At 42.1% G+C, this 27049-nt stretch overlaps 1 protein-coding gene across 1 annotated transcript in view; it reads right to left on the minus strand.

The window, feature by feature from the left end:
• Positions 1–27049, minus strand: part of SPTBN4 (spectrin beta, non-erythrocytic 4) — a 338530-nt gene that overhangs the window by 41137 nt on the left and 270344 nt on the right. Inside the window, exons 25-26 of the mRNA XM_053721767.1 lie at positions 16415–16545; positions 3483–3687 (exon numbers count right to left, since the gene is read on the minus strand). Of these exons, the coding sequence (XP_053577742.1) occupies positions 3483–3687; positions 16415–16545 (336 nt within the window). The remainder of the gene's footprint in view (positions 1–3482; positions 3688–16414; positions 16546–27049) is intronic.

Below are 27049 nucleotides of genomic sequence, written 5' to 3' on the forward strand. Positions count from 1 at the left end.
GGAGGAGTTATAGGGAGGGTTATATGGAGCAATAGGAGGAGAGTAATAAGGTGAAGTTATATGGAGCAATTGGAGGATTTATAGGGAGGGTTATATGGAGCAATAGGAGGAGTTATAGGGAGGGTTATATGGAGCAATTAGAGGATTTATAGGGAGGGTTATATGGAGCAATAGGAGGAGTTATAGGGAGGGTTATATGGAGCAATAGGAGGAGTTATAGGGAGGGTTATATGGAGCAATAGGAGGAGTTATAGGGAGGGTTATATGGAGCAATAGGAGGAGTTATAGGGAGGTTTATATGGAGCAATAGGAAGAGTTATAGGGAGGGTTAAATGGAGCAATAGGAGGAGTTATAGGGAGGGTTATATGGAGCAATAGGAGGAGTTATATGGAGGGTTATATGGAGCAATAGGAGGAGTTATAGGGAGGGTTACATGGAGCAATAGGAAGAGTTATAGGGAGGGTTATATGGAGCAATAGGAGGAGTTATAGGGAGGGTAGTATGGAGCAATAGGAGTTATAGGGAGGGTTATATTGAGCAATAGGAGGAGTTATAGGGAGGGTTATATGGAGCAATAGGAAGAGTTATAGGGAGGGTTATATGGAGCAATAGGAGGAGTTATAGGGAGGGTTATATGGAGCAATAGGAGGAGTTATAGGGAGGGTTATATGGAGCAATAGGAAGAGTTATAGGGAGGGTTATATGGAGCAATAGGAGGAGTTATAGGGAGAGTTATATGGAGCAATAGGAGGAGTTATATGGAGGGTTATATGGAGCAATAGGAGGAGTTATAGGGAGGGTTACATGGAGCAATAGGAAGAGTTATAGGGAGGGTTATATGGAGCAATAGGAGGAGTTATAGGGAGGGTAGTATGGAGCAATAGGAGTTATAGGGAGGGTTATATTGAGCAATAGGAGTAGTTATAGGGAGGGTTATATGGAGAAATAGGAGGAGATATAGGGAGGGTTTTATGGAGCAATAGGAGGAGATATAGGGAGGGTTATATGGAGCAATAGGAAGAGTTATATGGAGGGTTATATGGAGCAATAGGAGGAGTTATAGGGAGGGTTATATGGAGCAATAGGAGGAGTTATATGGAGGGTTATATGGAGCAATAGGAGGAGTTATAGGGAGAGTTATATGGAGCAATAGGAGGAGTTATAGGGAGGGTTATATGGAGCAATAGGAGGAGTTATAAGGAGGGTTATATGGAGCAATAGGAGGAGTTATAGGGAGAGTTATATGGAGCAATATGAGGAGTTATAGGGAGGGTTATATGGAGTAATAGGAGGATTATAGGGAGGGTTATATGGAGCAATAGGAGGAGTTATATGGAGGGTTATATGGAGCAATAGGAGGAGTTATATGGAGGGTTATATGGAGCAATAGGAGGAGTTATAGGGAGGCTTATATGGAGCAATAGGAGGAGTTATAGGGAGGGTTATATGGAGCAATAAGAGGAGTTATAGGGAGGGTTATATGGAGCAATAGGAGGAGTTATAGGGAGGGTTATATGGTACAATAGGAGTTATATGGAGGGTTATATGGAGCAATAGGAGGAGTTATAGGGAGGGTTATATGGAGCAATAGGAGGAGTTATAGGGAGGGTTATATGGAGCAATAGGAGGAGTTATAGGGAGGGTTATATGGAGCAATAGGAGGAGTTATAGGGAGGGTTATATGGAGCAATAGGAGGAGTTATAGGAAGGGTTATATGGAGCAATAGGAGGAGTTATAGGGAGGGTTATATGGAGAAATAGGAGGAGATATAGGGAGGGTTTTATGGAGCAATAGGAGGAGATATAGGGAGGGTTATATGGAGCAATAGGAAGAGTTATATGGAGGGTTATATGGAGCAATAGGAGGAGTTATAGGGAGGGTTATATGGAGCAATAGGAGGAGTTATATGGAGGGTTATATGGAGCAATAGGAGGAGTTATAGGGAGAGTTATATGGAGCAATAGGAGGAGTTATAGTGAGGGTTATATGGAGCAATAGGAGTTATATGGAGGGTTATATGGAGCAATAGGAGGAGTTATAGGGAGGGTTATATGGAGCAATAGGAGGAGTTATAGTGAGGGTTATATGGAGCAATAGGAGGAGTTATATGGAGGGTTATATGGAGCAATAGGAGTTATATGGAGGGTTATATGGAGCAATATGAGGAGTTATAGGGAGGGTTATATGGAGTAATAGGAGGAGTTATAGGGAGGGTTATATAGAGCAATAGGATGAGTTATAGTAAGGGTTATATGGAGCAGTAGGAGGAGTTATAGGGAGGTTTATACGGAGCAATAGGAGGAGTTATAGGGAGGGTTATATGGAGCAATAGGAGGAGTTATATGGAGGGTTATATGGAGCAATAGGAGGTGTTATATGGAGGGTTATATGGAGCAATAGGAGTTATAGAGAGGGTTATATGGAACAATAGGAGGAGTTATAGGAAGGGTTATATGCAGCAATAGGAGGAGTTATATGGAGGGTTATATGGAGCAATAGGAGGAGTTATAGGGAGGGTTATATGCAGCAATAGGAGGAGTTATATGGAGGGTTATATGGAGCAATAGGAGGAGTTATAGGGAGGGTTATATGGAGCAATAGGAGGTGTTATAGGGAGGGTTATATGGAGCAATAGGAGGAGTTATAGGGAGGGTTATATGGAGCAATAGGAGGTGTTATAGGGAGGGCTATATGGAGCAATAGGAGGAGTTATAGGGAGGGTTATATGGAGCAATAGGAGGAGTTATAGGGAGGGTTATATGGAGCAATAGGAGGAGTTATAGGGAGGGTTATATAGAGCAATAGGAAGAGTTAAAGGAAGGGTTATATGGTGCAATAGGAGGAGTTATAGGGAGGGTTATATGGAGCAATAGGAGATATAGGGAGGGTTATATAGAGCAATAGGAGGAGTTATAGGGAGGGTTATATGGAGCAATAGGAGGAGTTATAGGGAGGGTTATATGGAGCAATAGGAGGAGTTATAAGGAGGGTTATATGGAGCAATAGGAGGAGTTATAGGGAGGGTTATATGGAGCAATAGAAGGAGTTATAGGGAGGGTTACATGGAGCAATAGGAGGAGTTATAGGGAGGGTTATATGGAGCAATAGGAGTTATAGGGAAGGTTACATGGAGCAATAGGAGGAGTTATAGGGAGGGTTATATGGAGCAATAGGAGGAGTTATAGGGAGGGTTATATGGAGCAATAGAAGGAGTTATAGGGAGGGTAATATAGAGCAAAAGGAGGAGCTATAGGGAGGGTTATATGGAGCAATTAAATGAGGGTTATATGGAGCAATAGGAAGAGTTATTGGGAGGGTTATATGGAGCAATATGAAGATTGGAAGGTAGGGGTTATATTGATCAATATGAGGCGATATAGGGAGATGATATATGGAGCAAAAGAAAGTGTTATAGGGAGGGGTTTTATAAAGCAACTGGTGTAGATATACAGGAGGCATATGGTACTAGCGATTACTGACTGTAACATGCTCAAAGTCCTGTCCAAGCTCTGGAGATCCAGCCACCACCTCCTTCTCAGCAATCCAATGTTCTAGTTCATTCACTTCGTGGCTCAGCTGGAAGAGCCAGTACTGCTGTTCCAGTTTCCCTTTGCGCTCTTCCACCAGGTCCTTCAGAGACACGTAGAGGCGATCGATCTGAGACTGGCGCTTACTTATCTCTTCACTGTTTAATGACAGAAGTCAGTGTATTATTGTTTGAAGCTCATCGTGGGAAATAAGACGTAACTCCTAATGTGCTAACAGTAGACTGGAAACCCTCTATGGCTGATGGTGTTCAAATCCACCCCTTAAAGGGACATAAACCATAATATCAAAAGTTTAAAGGGACAGTCTACTCAAAATTAAACTTTCATGATTCAGATAGAGCATGTAATTTTAAACAACTTTCTAATTTACTTTTATCATCAAATTTTCTTTGTTCTCTTGGTAGACTCATGTGCTAATTTCTAAGCCCTTAAAGGCCGCCTCTTATGTCAGGGTATTTTGACAGTTTATCACAACTAGAGGGCATTAGTTCATGTGTGGCATATAGATAACATTGTGCTTATGCACATGGAGTTACCTAGGAGTCAGCACTGATTGGCTAAAATGCAAGTCTGTCAAAAGCATTAAAATAAGGGGAGACTTAGATACAAGGTAATTACAGAGGTAAAATGTATATTAATATAACTGTGTTGGTTATGCAAAACTGGGGAATGGGTAATAAAGGAATTTTCTATCTTTTTAAACAATAACAATTCTGGAGTAGACTGTCCCTTTAATTGAGCATAGTGAAACACTTTGCAGTATATTTTCATTACTTACCTGTAATTTATATATGTGGGTTTTACAATTCTGATAATTTAAGCTGCACACCACAGACATCATAAGCTTTACCCTGTCCTTAACACGACTCATCAAAGGTGATAAAGTAATATACTGCAAAATATTGGACGCTTTACTAACAAAATGAGAGTATCTCCTCCAAAAATTGTATTTGGTGAAGTGCGTTTGTCCATTGAAAAATAATTGCAGAAATTATAGTGTTAACTTATTAGAAAACTTTTCACACTCTGCTGATAAATTAATTTATTGCTTGACAACAGATCGTGTGTTTTATGTCCCTAGCAGGCGGAAATACACATTGCGGCGTTAGATTAGATAATACTCTTACTAGAAGTCATTTTTAACTCTTTTTAATATTTCACTTTATTGATTGTCTACAGAGGGGACCATTGCAAACTACAATTGATCTAATCTGTGACACACTGGATGAAGCCAATATGGCGGAGTAAAGATATATAAAAACCTGAGGGTTAATAAATAATAAAGTTCAAAAAATAAAAACATGGGTATAGATCCCAATGCAGGCTGATCAAACGGGAATCAGCAGCAGCACAACAGAGCATTATCAGTAACACATCATTTATTTAAAGAATTATATAAATACTTACACTTAACATTAAAGGGATATGAAACCAACATTTTTTACTTTCATGATTAAGATAGAGCAATTTTAACAGCTTTCGAATTTACTCCTATTATCAATTTTTCTTCATTCTCTTGGTATCTTTATTTGAAAAGCAAGAATGTAAGCTTAGGAGCCAGCCCATTTTTGGTTCAGCACCTGGGTAGCGCTTGCTGATTGGTGGCTAAATATAGCCACCAATTAGCAAGCGCTATCCAAGGTGCTGAAACAAAAATGGGCCGGCTCCTTAGCGAAAGAAAATAGGATTAAATTACAAAGTTTCTTAAAATTGCATGCTCTATCTGAATCATGAAATAAAAAAACATAATTTATGCTTACCTGATAAATTTATTTCTCTTGTAGTGTATCCAGTCCACGGATCATCCATTACTTGTGGGATATTCTCCTTCCCAACAGGAAGTTGCAAGAGGATCACCCACAGCAGAGCTGCTATATAGCTCCTCCCCTAACTGCCATATCCAGTCATTCGACCGAAACAAACAGAGAAAGGAGAAACCATAGGGTGCAGTGGTGACTGTAGTTTAATTAAATTTTAGACCTGCCTTAAAATGACAGGGCGGGCCGTGGACTGGATACACTACAAGAGAAATAAATTTATCAGGAAAGCATAAATTATGTTTTCTCTTGTTAAGTGTATCCAGTCCACGGATCATCCATTACTTGTGGGATACCAATACCAAAGCTAAAGTACACGGATGATGGGAGGGACAAGGCAGGGATTAAGCGGAAGGAACCACTGCCTGAAGAACCTTTCTCCCAAAAACAGCCTCCGAAGAAGCAAAAGTATCAAATTTGTAAAATTTTGAAAAAGTGTGAAGCGAAGACCAAGTCGCGGCCTTGCAAATCTGTTCAACAGAGGCCTCATTTTTAAAGGCCCAGGTGGAAGCCACAGCTCTAGTAGAATGAGCTGTAATTCTTTCAGGGGGCTGCTGTCCAGCAGTCTCATAGGCTAGGCGTATAATACTCCGAAGCCAAAAGGAAAGAGAGGTTGCCGAAGCTTTTTGACCTCTCCTCTGTCCAGAATAAATGACAAACAGGGAAGATGTTTGAAGAAAATCTTTAGTAGCTTGTAAGTAAAACTTCAAGGCACGGACTACGTCCAGATTATGTAAAAGACGTTCCTTCTTTGAAGAAGGATTAGGACACAATGATGGAACAACAATCTCTTGATTGATATTCTTGTTAGAAACCACCTTAGGTAAAAACCCAGGTTTGGTACGCAGAACTACCTTATCTGCATGAAAAATCAGATAAGGAGAATCACATTGTAAGGCAGATAGCTCAGAGACTCTCCGAGCCGAGGAAATAGCCATCAAAAACAGAACTTTCCAAGATAAAAGCTTAATATCAATGGAATGAAGGGGTTCAAACGGAACTCCTTGAAGAACTTTAAGAACCAAGTTTAAACTCCATGGGGGAGCAACAGGTTTAAACACAGGCTTAATTCTAACCAAAGCCTGACAAAATGCCTGGACGTCTGGAACTTCTGCCAGACGCTTGTGCAAAAGAATAGACAGAGCAGAAATCTGTCCCTTTAAGGAACTAGCTGATAATCCTTTGTCCAAACCCTCTTGGAGAAAGGACAATATCCTAGGAATCCTAACCTTACTCCATGAGTAATTCTTGGATTCACACCAGTAAAGATATGTACGCCATATCTTGTGATAGATTTTCCTGGTAACAGGCTTTTGTGCCTGTATTAAGGTATCAATGACTGACACGGAGAAGCCACGCTTTGATAGAATCAAGCGTTCAATCTCCATGCAGTCAGTCTCAGAGAAATTAGATTTGGATGATTGAAAGGACCTTGTATTAGAAGGTCCTGTCTTAGAGGCAGAGTCCATGGTGGAAAGGATGACATGTCCACTAGGTCTGCATACCAGGTCCTGCGTGGCCACGCAGGCGCTATTAGAATCACCAATGCTCTCTCCTGTTTGATTTTGGCAATCAGTCGAGGGAGCAGAGGAAACGGTGGAAACACATAAGCCAGGTTGAAGAACCAAGGCGCTGCTAGAGCATCTATCAGCGTCGCTTCTGGGTCCCTGGACCTGGATCCGTAACAAGGAAGCTTGGCGTTCTGGCGAGACGCCATGAGATCCAACTCTGGTTTGCCCCAACGATGAATCAATTGAGCAAACACCTCCGGATGGAGTTCCCACTCCCCCGGGTGAAAAGTCTGACGACTTAGAAAATCCGCCTCCCAGTTCTCCACGCCTGGGATATGGATTGCTGACAGGTGGCACGAGTGAGTCTCTGTCCAGCGAATTATTTTTGAGACTTCTAACATCGCTAGGGAACTCCTGGTTCCCCCTTGATGGTTGATGTAAGCCACAGTCGTGATATTGTCCGACTGAAATCTGATGAACCTCAGTGTTGCTAACTGAGGCCAAGCCAGAAGAGCATTGAATATTGCTCTTAACTCCAGAATATTTATCGGAAGGAGTTTCTCCTCCTGAGTCCACGATCCCTGTGCCTTCAGGGAGTTCCAGACTGCACCCCAACCTAGAAGGCTGGCATCTGTTGTTACAATTGTCCAATCTGGCCTGCGAAAGGTCATACCCTCGGACAGGTGGACCAGAGACAACCACCATAGAAGAGAATCTCTGGTCTCTTGATCCAGATTTAGCAGAGGGGACAAATCTGTGTAATCCCCATTCCACTGACTTAGCATGCATAATTGCAGCGGTCTGAGATGTAGGCGCGCAAATGGCACTATGTCCATTGCCGCTACCATTAAGCCGATCACCTCCATACACTGAGCCACCGAAGGGCGCGGAATGGAATGAAGAATACGGCAAGCATTTAGAAGCTTTGATAACCTGGACTCCGTCAGGTAAATTTTCATCTCTACAGAATCTATAAGAGTCCCTAAGAAGGAGACTCTTGTGAGTGGGGATAGAGAACTCTTTTCCTCGTTCACTTTCCACCCGTGCGATCTCAGAAATGCCAGAACTATCTCTGTATGAGACTTGGCAATTTGAAAGCTTGACGCCTGTATCAGGATGTCGTCTAGATACGGAGCCACCGCTATGCCTCGCGGTCTTAGAACCGCCAGAAGTGAGCCCAGAACCTTCGTAAAGATTCTCGGGGCTGTAGCCAACCCGAAGGGAAGAGCTACAAATTGGTAATGCCTGTCTAGAAAGGCAAACCTTAGGAACCGATGATGATCTTTGTGAATCGGTATGTGAAGGTAGGCATCCTTTAAGTCCACTGTGGTCATGTACTGACCCTCTTGGATCATGGGTAGGATGGTCCGAATAGTTTCCATTTTGAAAGATGGAACTCTGAGGAATTTGTTTAAGATCCAAAATTGGTCTGAAGGTTCCCTCTTTTTTGGGAACCACAAACAGATTTGAATAAAAACCCTGTCCTTGTTCCGTCCGCGGAACTGGATGGATCACTCCCATTACTAGAAGGTCTTGCACACAGCGTAGGAATGCCTCTTTCTTTATCTGATTTGCAGATAACCTTGAAAGATGAAATCTCCCTTGTGGAGGGGAAGCATTGAAGTCCAGAAGATATCCCTGAGATATGATCTCCAACGCCCAGGGATCCTGAACATCTCTTGCCCACGCCTGGGCGAAGAGAAAAAGTCTGCCCCCTACTAGATCCGTCGCCGGATAGGGGGCCGTTCCTTCATGCTGTCTTAGAGGCAGCAGCAGGCTTTCTGGCCTGCTTGCCTTTGTGCCAGGACTGGTTAGGTTTCCAGGCCTGCTTAGATTGAGCAAAAGTTCCCTCTTGTCTTGAAGCGGAGGAAGTTGATGCTGCACCTGCCTTGGAATTTCGAAAGGCACGAAAATTAGACTGTTTGGCCTTTGATTTGGCCCTGTCCTGAGGAAGGGTATGACCCTTACCTCCAGTAATGTCAGCAATAAGTTCTTTCAAACCAGGCCCGAATAAGGTCTGCCCCTTGAAAGGAATGTTGAGTAATTTAGACTTTGAAGTCACATCAGCTGACCAGGATTTGAGCCATAGCGCCCTACGCGCCTGGATGGCGAATCCGGAATTCTTAGCCGTTAGTTTAGTCAAATGAACAATGGCATCAGAAACAAATGAGTTAGCTAGCTTAAGAGTTCTAAGCTTGTCAACAATTTCAGTCAATGGAGCTGTATGGATGGCCTCTTCCAGGGCCTCAAACCAGAATGCCGCCGCAGCAGTGACAGGCGCAATGCATGCAAGGGGCTGTAAAATAAAACCTTGTTGAATAAACATTTTCTTAAGGTAACCCTCTAATTTTTTATCCATTGGATCTGAAAAAGCACAACTGTCCTCAACCGGGATAGTGGTACTCTTTGTAGAAACTGCTCCCTCCACCTTAGGGACAGTCTGCCATAAGTCCCGTGTAGTGGCATCTATTGGAAACATTTTTCTAAATATAGGAGGTGGGGAAAAGGGCACACCGGGCCTATCCCACTCCTTACTAATAATTTCTGTAAGCCTTTTAGGTATTGGAAAAACATCAGTACTCACCGGCACTGCATAGTATTTATCCAGCCTACACAATTTCTCTGGCACTGCAATTGTGTCACAGTCATTCAGAGCAGCTAATACCTCCCCAAGCAATACACGCAGGTTCTCAAGCTTAAATTTAAAATTAGAAATCTCTGAATCAGGTCTCCCCGAATCAGAGACGTCACCCACAGACTGAAGCTCTCCGTCCTCAGGTTCTGCATATTGTGACGCAGTATCAGACATGGCTCTTACAGCATCTACGCGCTCTGTATCTCGTCTAACCCCAGAGCTATCGCGCTTGCCTCTCAATTCAGGCAATCTGGATAATACCTCTGACAGGGTATTATTCATGATTGCAGCCATGTCCTGCAAAGTAATCGCTATGGGCGTCCCTGATGTACTTGGCGCCATATTAGCGTGCGTCCCTTGAGCGGGAGGCGAAGGGTCCGACACGTGGGGAGAGTTAGTCGGCATAACTTCCCCCTTGACAGACCCCTCTGGTGACAATTCTTTTATAGATAAAGACTGATCTTTACTGTTTAAGGTGAAATCAATACATTTAGTACACATTCTCCTATGGGGCTCCACCATGGCTTTTAAACATAATGAACAAGTATCCTCTGTTTCAGACATGTTTGCACAGACTAGCAATGAGACTAGCAAGCTTGGAAAACACTTTAAAGCAAGTTAACAAGCAATATAAAAAACGTTACTGTGCCTTTAAGAGAAACAAATTTTGACAAAATTTGAAATAACAGTGAAAAAAGGCAGTTACACTAACAAAATTTTTACAGTGTATGTAACAAGTCAGCAGAGCATTGCACCCACTTGCAAATGGATGATTAACCCCTTAATAACAAAAACAGAATAATAAATGACAAAAACGTTTTTTAAACACAGTCACAACAACTGCCACAGTCTACTGTGATTGTTACCCTCCTCAAACACGACTTTGAAGCCTTTTGAGCCCTTCAGAGATATCCTGTATCATGCAGAGGGAAGCTGAATGTCTCTGTCAGTATTTTTATCTGCACATAAAAGCACTAAAATAGGCCCTTCCCACTCATATTGCAACAGTGGAAAGCTTCAGGAAACTGTCTCTAGGCAGAAATCAAACCAGCCATGTGGAAAAAAACTAGGCCCCAATAAGTTTTGTCACCAAACATATATAAAAACGATTAACATGCCAGCAAACGTTTTATATTACATTTTTATAAGAGTATGCATCTCTATTAATAAGCCTGATACCAGTAGCTATCACTGCATTTAAGGCTTTACTTACATTAATCCGGTATAAGCAGCATTTTCTAGCAAATTCCATCCCTAGAAAAATATTAACTGCACATACCTTATTGCAGGAAAACCTGCACGCCATTCCCTCTCTGAAGTTACCTCACTCCTCAGAATATGTGAGAACAGCCATGGATCTTAGTTACTTCTGCTAAGATCATAGAAAATGCAGGCAGATTCTTCTTCTAAATACTGCCTGAGATAAACAGCACACTCCGGTACCATTTAAAAATAACAAACTTTTGATTGAAGAAATAAACTAAGTATAAAACACAACTCTCCTCTTACGACCTCCATCTTTGTTGAGGGTTGCAAGAGAATGACTGGATATGGCAGTTAGGGGAGGAGCTATATAGCAGCTCTGCTGTGGGTGATCCTCTTGCAACTTCCTGTTGGGAAGGAGAATATCCCACAAGTAATGGATGATCCGTGGACTGGATACACTTAACAAGAGAAATTTGGGTTTAGTATCCCTTTAATAGTCATCCTAGTTAACCCCTTAGTGACCAGACCATTTTTCAATTTTCTTATCCTTAAGGACCAGGGCTATTTTCACATTTTTGCGCTGTTTGTGTTTAGCTGTAATTTTCCTCTTACTCATTTACTGTACCCACACATATTATATACAGTTTTTCTCGCCATTAAATGGACTTTCTAAAGATACATTATTTTCATCATATCTTATAATTTACTATAAAAAATTCTATAAAATAAAATGAAAAAATGGAAAAAAACTCACTTTTTCTAACTTTGACCCCCAAAATCTATAACCACCAAAAAACTCCTATGCTAAATAGTTTCTAAATTTTGTCCTGAGTTTAGAAATACCCAATGTTTACATGTTCTTTGCAAGTTATAGGGCAATACGTACAAGTAGCACTTTGCTATTTCAAAACCATTTTTTTTTTAAATTAGCCATACAGGTAGTTACATTGTAACACTGATATCTGTCAGGAATCCCTGAATATCCCTTGACATGTATATATATTTTTTTAGTAGACAACCCAAAGTATTGATCTAGGCCCATTTTGGTATATTTCATGCCACCATTTCACCGCCAAATGCGATCAAATAATAAAAATTGTTAACTTTTTTACTAACTTTTCACAAAATTTAGGTTTCTCTCTGAAATTACAGCTTGTGCAATTATGGCACAAATGGTTGTAAATCCTTCTCTGGGGTCCCCTTTGTTTAGAAATAGCAGACATATATGGCTTTGGCATTGGTTTTTGGTAATTAGAAGGCTGCTAAATGCCGCTGTGCACCACACTTGTATTATGCCTAGCGGTTAAGGGGTTAATTAGGTAGCTTTTAGGGTTAATTTTGGTTTTAGTGTAGAGCCTCCCACCTGACACATCCCACCCCCTGATCCCTCCCTGACCCCCCTCAAACAGTTCTCTTCCCTCCTCCACCTCACAATTGTCACCACCATCTTAAGTACTGGCAGAAAGTCTGCCAGTACTAAAATAAAAAGCATTTTTTTTTAATATATTGAAAAAAATATATTTTTAATATATTGATTTGCTTTTTTAATATATTGATTCCCTTAGCCCCCAACCTCCCTGATCCCCCCATACAGCTCTCTAACCCTCCCCCCTCTACCTATTTGCTGCCATCTTAGGTACTGGCAGCTGTCTGCCAGTACCCAGTTTGCCCCCCAAAAAATGCTTTTTTTTATTTTTTATTTAGAAATAAAACTTTTCTGTAGTGTAGCTGCCCCCCTCAATACCCTATCTCCCTCCCCCTCCCAGATCCCTTGCCCAACATTTAATTCCCACCTCCCTCTCCATCCTACAATTGACATCGCAAATGTGGCGCGCCTACACCCCCCCACCCCCCGCACGCTACTGCGATCGCGTGCAGACTTTCAGAGTCCAGAAACAGGAAGCAACCATCAATGGGCCAACCGCCCGCCTCCCAGCAGCAGCTCCCAGCCACCAACGATCGGCACCATCAATGGTCGATGCAGAGAGTGCGACAGAGTGGCTCTCTCTGCATTGGATGCTATTGAGGCATCACTGCAATACACTGAGAGCTGCTGGAAGCGATCGTAATCGCTCCCATCGCTCAATTAGACCAAGGACGTACCAGGTACGTCCATTGTCACTAAGTGACAGTATTTGCAGGACGTACCTGGTACGCCCTTGGTCGTTAAGGGTTAAACGGACATGAAACACAATTTTTTTTCTTTCACGATTCGGATAGAGCATGCAATTTTAAACAACTTTCCAATTTTCTGCTTTTATCTAATTTGCTCAGTTCTCTTGGTATTCTTTGTAGAAGAGTATGATCAGGAGTTGGGAGCTAGCTGCTGATTGGTGAATGCACATACTTGCTTCTTGTCATTGGCTTATCGATGTGTTCAGCTAGCTTACAGTAGTGCTCCTTCAACAAAGGATACCAAGAAAATGAAGCAACTTAGATTACAGAATTTCACATTGTCACATTATTCCAATCATATCTTTATATTTCTGTTCTAAAGTCACACATTTTTGATGGCATATTTTAAATAATGAATGATTTTGAGAATATAAACAATTCTTTTTCACTGCACAGTCTTAGTTTTAAATCATTTGCATATTTGATCTATAAAAGCAAAAACATTTTTTTCTTCTTTTATGAAATTTGATGGCAGTAGTTTTGCAAGAATTGTTTTCAGCACTAGAAGTCAGCAGTATTTGCACACTATGGGCTAGATATATTCTATTATTTAGAATATTTTACAGTAATAAATTAATTATTTTTATATATATTTTTTCAATATTTTATATGTAATATTTCAATAACGCGCCTTAAAGGGACATTAAAGTGAAGGTAAAGTTTCTGGGAAATGAAAGTAGTATAGTGTTAATTATTCAAAATATAGCATGATCGCTAAGTTTTTATGTAATATTTCTTTACATATCAATATAAAATCTATACTTTATCTGTCCGTGTCCGGCCGATTAAAGCTCCGCCTTCAAGTTGTTTCCTGCTTTCTTGGTCTATTACGTATAGAGCGTTGACACCCGCTCTATACGTATGGTAAATGCGCGTTCTCGATGTTAGTCAATCTTGCGCATGCGCACAATACGGCTCAACCTCAATTTGCGCCTGCGCGACTAAAAACTTTAACATTCTGAAGCGCATGCGTTAATCCCAGTGCGTTCGGCAGAGTTGATTGAGTGAAGGAGATTTGCGCATGAGCAAATCTTGAACGAGCACGGATTATAAGATCCAGGAAGTGTATCTAACGCATGCGCAGATCCAATAGTTATGCGGTGACGTCAAATGACGACCGCCTAAAGGCCAGACAGATCATTGGCTAATAGAAAAACGTGACCTTGCTGCAGAAAAAAAAAAAAAAATACGGGCAGATTACAGAACACGGAGAAAATAGTTTTAAATGTCGGATAAAACGGTAAATATCTAAATTTAACAAAATCGATGAATTAAACTCACATTATTTTTTAGTCCAGTTACATTTGAATAGTAGTAAATATGCGAACTTTACCTTCACTTTAAACACTAAATAAGTGCTAGATAAAATGATGCACTTAAAGAAAAGATTAGTCTGAGAATAACATGTAGATGTATTTTTTAAAGTTTCATTAGCTGCTTAAATATTGACAAAATAAGTGTAAAGTTTTAGTGTCTATAAAACAATGGGAGCTGTCATGTTGTAATTTAGGTTACCTTCTCAGCTGTGACCAATTAGGGAGAGTTATAAATAGGTCACTAGTGTGTGCAGCCAATGGCTGTGTGGAATATAACAGTGTTCTGCACTTCTTTTTCTAATAGGAACTGAAAAGCTCACAATTTCAGAATGGAACTACAGGAAAAGGGGACAAAATAAATAATAAAAGTATATTGCAGAGTTTTTTTTTATATATACGATTTATCATTTTATATTACCACCTCATATTGTTTAATGTCCCTTCGCTAAATTTTCATGTGGATTAACCTGACCGCGTAAAAAAATCACGAAACACAATGCGCAAAAACGAATATTTTAGATCCTTTAGGCTCGCCAGAAACACAAGTTATAAAGCAGCGGTCTAATGACCGCTGCTCCATAACCTGTCCGCCTGCTCTGAGGCGGCGGACAGACATCGCCGAAAATCAACCCCATCCAATACGATCAGGTTGATTGACACCCCCTGCTGCAGGGGGCGGCGTTGCACCAGCAGTTCACAAGAACTGCTGGTGCAATGATAAATGCCGACAGCGTATGCTGTCTGCATTTATCGATGTGCAGCCGACATGATCTGCAATATCGCCATGTCCGCTCGCATCATGATAAATAGGCCCCATAATCCTATACAGGGTCAATTACATTAATTACATCGTTAAAAGCATTTTTGCAAAACACATTCCATATGGTGCTCCAGATATTTGCAACTATCTTCTTTTTAATAAAGGATACAAAAAGAACAAAGTACATTTGATTAAAAAAGTATATTAGGGAGGTTTTAAAATATAATTTGTACAATCTATCTGAATCATGAAAGAAACATCTGTTGTTTCATGGCCTTTAAAGTTGTACCAGCTTCATAACAGACACCCTCTAGTTGATAAGAACCAATAACACCATACTTACCTACAAACATGCTACAGTACTCTGATCCAATCAGCAGCGCTAATTAAACAGCCAAGTCATACGACGAGCGCTACAGATCAGCAGTAGTTTTCTCTCGGGAACAGCAGTGCTCTGCGGGTCCCTTAGCTGTAGTTCTACTGTGTGCTTAACCCCTTTCCTGGGATTAAACACACGGTAGTGCAAGGTCTCTATTCTTACAATTACATGCTCTAAAGAATTAGATCATGTAATTTTTCAACTATTATGGCCCCTTAATGTACACAGTAGAAATCATATTTAATGTACAATGTTATTTCACAATATAACATAGTAACAGTAGATGAGGTTTAAAAAATTACTGAAGTCCATCGATTTCAACCTATACAAATCTAATATAATTACAAAAAAGCTCCAGTTGAGTTTAATGAATACCATTAAAAGGTGACCCATTTAACACAAGCAATAATATCCCTGAATTCTGTTTCTAGCCAGAAATGTATCTAAGGTATTGCCATTCACTACCTCCTTTGTTAATGAGTTCCACAATTTTATTTTATTGAAGTTAAAAACTGTACTAAATGAAGTATTTATTATTCTATAGTAAAATGAGTGTCACAGCTTTGGCGAGTGGGAATTCCTTGAGGTGTCTGAAGTTATCCTACAGGTCTCTCAGTATATTCTCTAAGCATGTTATGCATACAAGCCTCACTGTTTTATCTTGCAATGCACTGAATGTACTATCAAACAGCAACATTTGAGAAACATTTGAAACAGTGCAATTTGATTTGCATATTTGCTATCGATGCTGAGCGCCCCATTGGCACATTTACCCTCCCCTGCAAGATTATGCATTCCAGAGAGCTTCATTACTTTTTATGGGAAGCAGATCACCATTCCTGGGCTAAAAAGAAGCTGCACCCAGGTAGTAAATCGCCATAGAACAGGCTTACAATATTATTGAGCTGGTTGTTGGTTCCTGTGAGTGCGCTTTGTGTGTAAGCACATCATCAGGATCTTCATGTTCAGCACCATTTTTAGATAATTAAGTGAGAGCTGCTCATCTCTGCTAATTTTAGAGAATTGGGCATTAGATAATTTTGTTGAGGAAGGTCACTTGCTCACCTGTTTGGGTGTCCTAAGTCCAGAAGAACACGGCATTGTCTAGACAGCTGAGCAATTGTTTCCTCATAGTTCTCAATGGTCTGCTCTAACATAAGATGTTTCTTCAGGAGCTGTAGAGTGCTCTGTTCATCCTGTAACAGGAGATTCAATTGCTAGGTTGTAGGAAGTCATAACACTAATTTCAATGACGCACAACAATAATTGTTTTCTACTGCATAGGAACTTTGTTTTATGGAAATAACATGTAAATGGGCTCAGTCCCTGCTAGAACTAAAGTGTACTAATGACAATGACATGTTTATGTGCTCAGTACCTGCTAGGACTAAAGTGTACTAATGACAGTGACATGTAAATGGGCTCAGTCCCTGCTAGGACTAAAGTGTACTAATGACAGTGACATGTTTATGTGCTCAGTACCTGCTAGGTCTAAAGTGTACTCATGACAGTGACATGTTTATGTGCTCAGTCCCTGCTAGGTCTAAAGTGTACTAATGAAAGTGACATGTTTATGTGCTCAGTCCCTGCTAGTACTAAAGTGTACTAATGACAGTGACATGTTTATGTGCTCAGTCCCTGCTAGGACTAAAGTGTACTAATGACAGTGACATGTTTATGTGCTCAGTCCCTGCTAGGACTAAAGTGTACTAATGACAGTGACATGTTTATGTGCTCAGTCCCTGCTAGGTCTAAAGTGTACTAATGACAGTGACATGTTTATGTGCTCAGTCTCTGCTAGGACTAAAGTGTACTAATGACAGTGACATGTGTATGTGCTCAGTCCCTGCTAGGTACAAAGTGTACTAATGACAGTGACATGTTTATAGGCTCAGTACCTGCTAGGACTAAAGTGTACTAATGACAGTGACATGTTTATGGGCTCAGTCCCTGCTAGGACTAAAGTGTACTAATGACAGTGACATGTTTATGTGCTCAGTCCCTGCTAGGACTAAAGTATACTAATGACAGTGACATGTTTATGGGGTCAGTCCCTGCTAGGACTAAAGTATACTAATGACAGTGACATGTTTATAGGCTCAGTCCCTGCTAGGACTAAAGTGTACTAATGACAGTGACATGTTTATGGGCTCAGTCTTTGCTAGGACTAAAGTGTACTAATGACAGTGACATGTTTATAGGCTCAGTCCTTGCTAGGACTAAAGTGTACTAATGACAGTAATATGTTTATATGCTCAGTCCCTGTTAGGACTAAAGTGTACTAATGACAGTGACATGTTTATGGGCTCAGTCCCTGCTAGGACTAAAGTGTAATAATGACAGTGACATGTTTATAGGCTCAGGTCCTGCTAGGACTAAAGTGTACTAATGACAATGACATGTTTATGTGCTCAGTACCTGCTAGGACTAAAGTGTACTAATGACAGTGACATGTAAATGGGCTCAGTCCCTGCTAGGACTAAAGTGTACTAATGACAGTGACATGTTTATGTACTCAGTACCTGCTAGGTCTAAAGTGTACTCATGACAGTGACATGTTTATGTGCTCAGTCCCTGCTAGGTCTAAAGTGTACTAATGAAAGTGACATGTTTATGTGCTCAGTCCCTGCTAGTACTAAAGTGTACTAATGACAGTGACATGTTTATGGGGTCAGTCCCTGCTAGGACTAAAGTGTACTAATGACAGTGACATGTTTATGTGCTCAGTCCCTGCTAGGACTAAAGTGTACTAATGACAGTGACATGTTTATGTGCTCAGTCCCTGCTAGGTCTAAAGTGTACTAATGACAGTGACATGTTTATGTGCTCAGTCTCTGCTAGGACTAAAGTGTACTAATGACAGTGACATGTGTATGTGCTCAGTCCCTGCTAGGTACAAAGTGTACTAATGACAGTGACATGTTTATAGGCTCAGTACCTGCTAGGACTAAAGTGTACTAATGACAGTGACATGTTTATGGGCTCAGTCCCTGCTAGGACTAAAGTGTACTAATGACAGTGACATGTTTATGTGCTCAGTCCCTGCTAGGACTAAAGTATACTAATGACAGTGACATGTTTATGGGGTCAGTCCCTGCTAGGACTAAAGTATACTAATGACAGTGACATGTTTATAGGCTCAGTCCCTGCTAGGACTAAAGTGTACTAATGACAGTGACATGTTTATGGGCTCAGTCTTTGCTAGGACTAAAGTGTACTAATGACAGTGACATGTTTATAGGCTCAGTCCTTGCTAGGACTAAAGTGTACTAATGACAGTAATATGTTTATATGCTCAGTCCCTGTTAGGACTAAAGTGTACTAATGACAGTGACATGTTTATGGGCTCAGTCCCTGCTAGGACTAAAGTGTAATAATGACAGTGACATGTTTATAGGCTCAGGTCCTGCTAGGACTAAAGTGTACTAATGACAGTGACATGTTTATGTGCTCAGTCCCTGCTAGGATAAATTATCAGGTAAGCATAATTAAAGTTTTCCATCTAAAGGAGAGGAGAGCCCACTGTTTCATTCATTACTTGTGGGAACAAATACCCAAGCTCTAGAGGACACTGAATGAAAAACGGGAGGGCAAAAGGAGGCGGACCCAAATCTGAGGGAACCACAGTCTGTAAAACCTTTCTCCCAAAAACTGCTTCCGCCGAAGCAAAAATGTCAAATTTGTAAAATTTTGAAAGGTATGTAAGGAGGACCAGGTAGCCGCCTTACAAATCTGCTCCATAGAGACCTCATTCTTGAAGGCCCAAGAAGAAGCCATAGCTCTAGTCAAATGAGCCGTGATCCTCTGAGGAGGCGTATGTTCCGCTCTCTCATAGGCTAAGCGACTCATGCTCCTCAACCAAAAGGACAAAGAAGTAGAAGAGACTTTCTGCCCCTTGCGCTTCCCTGCATACACAACAAAAAGAGATGTAGATTGCCTGAAATCCTTTGTAGCCTGAAGAGAAAACTTCAAGGCTCGAACCACGTCCAAATTATGAAGTAACCTCTCCTTAGGAGAAGAAGGTTTATGACACAAAGAAGGAACTACTATTTCATGATTGATGATACGGTTAGACACAACTTTGGGAAGAAATCCCAAACCAGTGCGCAGAACAGCCTTATCAGCGTGAAAGACCAAATAAGGGGACTCAAATTGCAAGGTCACCAGCTCAGAGACTTTGCGAGCCGATGCAATAGCCAACAGAAAAAGAGTGCATAGGTTCAAACGGAACCCTCTGCAACACCCTCAGAACCAAGTTCAAGCTCCAAGGAGGAGAGGACTGTCTAAAAACAGGCCTGATTCTAGACAGGGCCTTAACAAAAGACTGAATATCTGGAAGCTCAGCAAGCCTCTTGTGCAACAAAACAGATAATGCCAAAATCTGTCCATTCAAGGAACTGGCGGCAAGCCCCTTCTCCAGTCCATCCTGGATAAAGGACAGAATCCTCGATACCTTAACCTTGTGCCAAGGATATCCATGCTTCTCACACCAGGACAAGTAAGGCCTTCACACCTTATGATAAATGCGACGAGTGACCGGCTTCCTAGCCTGAACGAGAGTGACAATCTGTGACAAATAACCGCAAACACCTCGGGATGGAGAGACGATTCCCCAGGATGGAAGGATTGCCTGCTGAGAAAATCCGCTTCCCAGGTGTCCACACCCGGAATGTGGATTGCTGAGAGCGAGCAGCTGTGGGACTCTGCCCATTCCAATATCCGAGAAACCTCCCTCATTTCTAGTGAGCTTCTCGTCCCACCCTGATGGTTGATGTAAGCCACCGAGGTAATGTTGTCTGTTTGGAACCTAATAAAGTGGAACGACCCCAGGAGAGGCCACGCCTTCAGAGCACTGTAGATTGGTCGAAGTTCCAGAATATTGATTGGGAAGAGAGACTCTTCTCGAGACCACTTTCCCTTGTCATCCTGGCACCCCAAACAGCTCCCCATCCTGCCAGACTCGCGTCCGTGGTCACAATCTCCCAGGACGGTCTCAGGAAGGATGTCCCTTGTGCCAGTTGTTCCGGACAGATCCACCAAGAGAGGGAGTCCCTCGTCCGATCGTCCAGAGAAATCTGTTGTGATAGGTCTGTATGATCGCCGTTCCAGTGTCTCAACATTCACAACTGAAGAGGTCTGATATGAAACCTGGCGAATGGAATGATATTGATGTTGGACACCAGGAGCCCGATCACCTCTGTACTCTGAGCCACAGAGGGACTGGAGGAGGACTGAAGGGCAAGACAGGTGGACGCAATCTTCCTGCGTCACTGATCTGTGAGAAATATCCTCATGGATATAGAATCTATTATCGTTCCCAGGAACTCCATCTGTTGCTGGGAATCAGGGAGCTCTTTCCTGAGTTTATCTTCCAACCGTGAGATTGGAGCAAAAGAAGAAGGGCCCTCGAGTGATCCTCTGCTAGACTGAACGACGGCACCTGGAATAGGATGTTGTCCAGATAGGGTGCCACAGCAATGCCTCTGGATCTGGCTACTGCAAGTAGTGCCCCCAGAACCTTTGTGAAGACTCTCGGGGCCGTTGCCAGACCAAATGGAAGGGCCACAAACTGGAAATGTTGGTCCAGAAACGCAAATCTCAGGAACCTGAAGTGATCCCTGTGGATTGGCACATGAAGGTAGGCATCCTTCAAGTCTATTGTCGTCATGAACTGACCCTCTTGAACTAGGGGCAGAATAGATCTGATCGTTTCCATTTTGAACGATGGAACAGCCAAAAACTTGTTTAAACATTTTAGGTCTAGAATCGGGCGGAACGTGCCCTCCTTCTTTGGGACCACGTAAAGGATTGAATAGTACCCTAAACCCCTTTCTGCTGGGGGTACTGGTACAATAACTCAGAGAGAAGAGAGATCCCTCACACATTCTAGAAAGGCATCTCTCTTTTCTGGTCTGAAAGACAGATTTGGCAGGAGGAATCTGCCCCTGGGCAGATGAGATCTGAACCCGATCCTGTATCCCTGGGCGATAAACTCCAAAACCCAAGGGTCCTGAACATAATGCAAACAGGCTTCTGAGAAGAGAGATAATTTGCCCCCTACTTGGTCCAAAGACCGGTCAGGGGCCGCTCCTTCATGCCGACTTTGTTTCGGTGGGCTTCTTGTTCAACTTGGACTTATTCCAAGACTGAGCTGGCTTCCAAGTGCCCTTGGACTGATTCGCTTTCGCAGCAGGCTGCTGGCGTTGGGCCTTGTCCACACGAAAGGGACGAAAAGTATATCCCTTAGGCTTAACCTTCTTATCATGCGGTAGGAAAGCGCCCTTGCCTCCCATAACCTGGACCGAACAGGATCTTTCCCTGGAAGGGATAGCAGTCTAGACTTAGAGGTCATGTCCGAATGACCACAACTTTAGCCACAGAGCCCTGCGGGCTAGTTCGGAAAAACATGATACCTTAGCATTCAGGCGAATAATTTGCATATTGGCATTAGCGACCCTCAAGGTCCTTATTCTATCCTGAATCTCGTTGAGGGGAGTATCCCTCTCGACCATGTCCGACAGAGATTGGCACCAATATGTCGCAGCTCCAGCTACCGCCGCTGCCGGCTGAAAAACAAACCCCGTGTGCTGAAACATCCTTCGCAACATGTTTTCTAACTTTTTATCCATGGGCTCCTTAAACAACGAACTATACTCTAGAGGAATCGTCGTACGCTTCGCGAGTGTGGAGATAGCACCATCCACCTTAGGGACAGTCCCCCATAGCTCGAGCTGAGAGTCCGGAACGGGGAACAGTTTCTTAAAAGAAGAGGAAGAGGAAGAGGAAAAAGATGAACCCAATTTCTCCAATTCATTATTAATAATGTTAGCCATCTTAACAGGAACTGGGAAGGTCTGAGGCACCACCCTGTCCTCATATACTTTATCAAGTTTAGGAATCGAAGGTTCCTCTGGTAGTTTCGGTTCCGGAACCCCCAGTGTAGAAAGCACTTGCTTCAGTAAAAAGCGTAAAGGCATGTGGAACATAGTTGAGCAGGCGGATATACCGGAACCACCTTGCAATAAACACAGGTATGAGACTTTGTTAAAGTGGGAGTACCCTCTAACGCGTCATAGTCCTCCATAGCTTGCACCTTTATTAGGGACTAGATACAATATATAAAAAATTGCACCTTTATAACCTCCAATGGCCGGGGCACTCACCACCTGCCGGTCAAGCAGAGGAAGTCGAATAGGCCACACCCGGTCAGAAGGAATGCCTTGCAGGACCGCCCCTGCACTTGGGAGAAAAAGCGCCAAATTGGCCGTGCAAAAACTCCCGGAAATGAAACTAAAAGTCCACCCATTGGCAGAGCCTCATCTCACACGTATCGCAGCAATGACACAATAAACAATATTATGTACAGAACCCCCCATGTTCAATAATCCCCCTACCAGGGATATTAACCCTTGATTCTATGAAGATAAAAGGTATCACACTGTGACCCTCTCTTCTGCGTTATCATTATGTGTATAAAAAAATTAAACAATCTTACCAGAATCTATGCCGTGGAACACGGCCTCTCAAGTGTGACAGTGTAGTAGCATCGCTCCTGACATGGACTTGAGTGTAGAAAGCTGGCAGCGAAACTCGTCAACGCTGATTGCTTATGGAGCTGTTAAAATGAGTTGGGATGGTTTCGCAGAAAGACTCTCCCGGCATCTCTGGACTCTAACTTTCACCCAAGCTCTCACTGAGAGGCTGACAGGACTACTTAAAACTCCAGTCCCATTCCGAAGAGTACTACCCTCCATAAGAGACTACTCCGAATCTTCCGACACTTCTCTGCCAAACTCCTGTGACGAAAGGCAAAGAATGACTGGGGGATGAGGGGAGTTGGGGAGGTATTTAAGCCTTTGGCTGGGGTGTCTTTGCCTCCTTCTGGTGGCCAGGTTCTTAATTCCCACAAGTAATGACTAAAGCCGTGGACTCTTCTCCCCTTTAGATGGAAAATATGTTTATGGGCTCAGTTCCTGCTAGGACTAAAGTGTACTAATGACAGTGACATGTTTATGTGCACAGTCCCTGCTAGGTACAAAGTGTACTAATGACAGTGACATGTTTATGGGCTCAGTCCCTGCTAGGGCTAAACTGTACTAATGACAGTGATATGTTTATGTGCTCAGTCATTGCTAAGACTAAATTGTACTAATGACAGTGACATGTTTATGTGCACAGTCCCTGCTAGGTACAAAGTGTACTAATGACAGTGACATGTTTATGAGCTCAGTCCCTGCTAGGACTAAACTGTATTAATGACAGTGACATGTTTATGTGCTCAGTACCTGCTAAGACTAAAGTGTACTAATGACAGTGACATGTTTATGCGCTCAGTCCCTGCTAGGACTAAAGTGTACTAATGACAGCGACATGTATATAGGCTCAGTCCCTGCTAGGACTAAAGTGTACTAATGACAGTGACATGTTTATGTGCTCAATCCCTGCTATGACTAAAGTGTACTAATGACAGTGACATGTTTATGTGCTCAGTCCCTGCTAGGACTAAAGTGTACAAATGACAGTGACATGTTTATGGGCTCAGTACCTGCTAGGGCTAAAGTGAACTAATGACAGTGACATGTTTATGTGCTCAGTACCTGCTAGCACTAAAGTGTACTAATGACAGTGACATGTTTATGTGCTCAATCCCTGCTAGGACTAAAGTGTACTAATGACAGTGACATGCTTATAGGCTCAGTCCCTGCTAGGACTAAAGTGTACTAATGACAGTGACATGTTCATGTGCTCAGTACCTGCTAGGACTAAAGTGTACTAATGACAGTGACATGTTTATGGGCTCAGTCCCTGCTAGGACTAAAGTGTACTAATGACAGTGACATGTTTATGTGCTCAATCCCTGCTAGGACTAAAGTGTACTAATGACAGTGACATGTTTATGTGCTCAATCCCTGCTAGGACTAAAGTGTACTAATGACAGTGACATGCTTATAGGCTCAGTCCCTGCTAGGACTAAAGTGTACTAATGACAGTGACATGTTCATGTGCTCAGTACCTGCTAGGACTAAAGTGTACTAATGACAGTGACATGTTTATGGGCTCAGTCCCTGCTAGGACTAAAGTGTACTAATGACAGTGACATGTTTATGTGCTCAATCCCTGCTAGGACTAAAGTGTACTAATGACAGTGACATGTTTATAGGCTCAGTCCCTGCTAGGACTAAAGTGTACTAATGACAGTGGCATGTTTATGTGCTCAGTATCTGCTAGGACTAAAGTGCACTAATGACAGTGACATGTTTATGTGCTCAGTACCTGCTAGGACTAAAGTGTACTAATGACAGTGACATGTTTATGTGCTCAATCCCTGCTAGGACTAAAGTGTACTAATGACAGTGACATGTTTATGTGCTCAGTCCCTGCTAGGATAAAAGTGCACTAATGACAGTGACATGTTTATGTGCTCAGTCCCTGCTAGGACTAAAGTGTACTAATGGCAGTGACATGTTTGTGTGCTCAGTCCCTGCTAGGACTAAAGTGTACTAATGACAGTGACATGTTTGTGTGCTCAGTACTTGCTAGGACTAAAGTGTACTAATGACAGTGACATGTTTATGTGCTCAGTCCCTGCTAGGTACAAAGTGTACTAATGACAGTGACATATTTATGTGCTCAGTACCTGCTAGGACTAAAGTGTACTAATGACAGTGACATGTTTATGTGCTCAGTACCGGCTAGGACTAAAGTGTACTAATGACAGTGACATGTTTATGTGCTCAGTCCCTGCTAGTACTAAAGTGTACTAATGACAGTGACATATTTATGTGCTCAGTACCTGCTAGGACTAAAGTGTACTAATGACAGTGACATGTTTATGTGCTCAGTACCTGCTAGGACTAAAGTGTACTAATGACAGTGACATGTTTATGTGCTCAGTCCCTGCTAGTACTAAAGTGTACTAATGACAGTGACAAGTTTATGTGCTCATTCCCTGCTAGGACTAAAGTGTACTAGTGACAGTGACATGTTTATGTGCTCAGTACCTGCTAGGATAAAAGTGCACTAATGACAGTGACATGTTTATGTGCTCAGTCCCTGCGAGTACTAAAGTGTACTAATGACAGTAACATGTTTATGTGCTCATTCCCTGCTAGGACTAAAGTGTACTAATGACAGTAACATGTTTATGTGCTCATTCCCTGCTAGGGCTAAAGTGTACTAATGACAGTGACATGTTTATGTGCTCAGTACCTGCTAGGACTAAAGTGTACTAATGACAGTAACATGTTTATGTGCTCAGTCCCTGCTAGGACTAAAGTATACTAGTGACAGTGACATGTTTATGTGCTCAGTACCTGCTAGGACTAAAGTGTACTAATGACAGTGACATGTTTATGTGCTCAGTCCCTGCTAGGACTAAAGTGTACTAATAACAGTGACATGTTTATGGGTTCAGTCCCCACTAGGACTAAAGCGTACTAATGACAGTAATATGTTTATGGGCTCAGTACCTGCTAGGACTAAAGTGTACTAATGACAGCGACATGTTTATGTACTCAGTCCCTGCTAGGACTAAAGTGTACTAATGACAGTGACATGTTTATGTGCTCAATCCCTGCTAGGACTAAAGTGTACTAATGACAGTGACATGTTTATGTGCTCAGTCCCTGCTAGGATAAAAGTGCACTAATGACAGTGACATGTTTATGTGCTCAGTCCCTGCTAGGACTAAAGTGTACTAATGGCAGTGACATGTTTGTGTGCTCAGTCCCTGCTAGGACTAAAGTGTACTAATGACAGTGACATGTTTGTGTGCTCAGTACTTGCTAGGACTAAAGTGTACTAATGACAGTGACATGTTTATGTGCTCAGTCCCTGCTAGGTACAAAGTGTACTAATGACAGTGACATATTTATGTGCTCAGTACCTGCTAGGACTAAAGTGTACTAATGACAGTGACATGTTTATGTGCTCAGTACCGGCTAGGACTAAAGTGTACTAATGACAGTGACATGTTTATGTGCTCAGTCCCTGCTAGTACTAAAGTGTACTAATGACAGTGACATATTTATGTGCTCAGTACCTGCTAGGACTAAAGTGTACTAATGACAGTGACATGTTTATGTGCTCAGTACCTGCTAGGACTAAAGTGTACTAATGACAGTGACATGTTTATGTGCTCAGTCCCTGCTAGTACTAAAGTGTACTAATGACAGTGACAAGTTTATGTGCTCATTCCCTGCTAGGACTAAAGTGTACTAGTGACAGTGACATGTTTATGTGCTCAGTACCTGCTAGGATAAAAGTGCACTAATGACAGTGACATGTTTATGTGCTCAGTCCCTGCTAGTACTAAAGTGTACTAATGACAGTAACATGATTATGTGCTCAGTCCCTGCTAGGACTAAAGTGTACTAATGACAGTGACATGTTTATGTGCTCATTCCCTGCTAGGACTAAAGTGTACTAGTGACAGTGACATGTTTATGGGTTCAGTCCCCACTAGGACTAAAGCGTACTAATGACAGTAATATGTTTATGGGCTCAGTACCTGCTAGGACTAAAGTGTACTAATGACAGCGACATGTTTATGTACTCAGTCCCTGCTAGGACTAAAGTGTACTAATGACAGTGACATGTTTATGTGCTCAGTCCCTGCTAGGACTAAAGTATACTAATGACAGTAACATGTTTATGTGCTCAGTCCCTGCTAGGACTAAAGTGTACTAATGACAGTGACAT

The sequence above is a fragment of the Bombina bombina genome, chromosome 7, assembly GCF_027579735.1.
Source record: "Bombina bombina isolate aBomBom1 chromosome 7, aBomBom1.pri, whole genome shotgun sequence".
In the NCBI taxonomy this organism is placed as follows: Eukaryota; Metazoa; Chordata; class Amphibia; order Anura; family Bombinatoridae; genus Bombina; species Bombina bombina.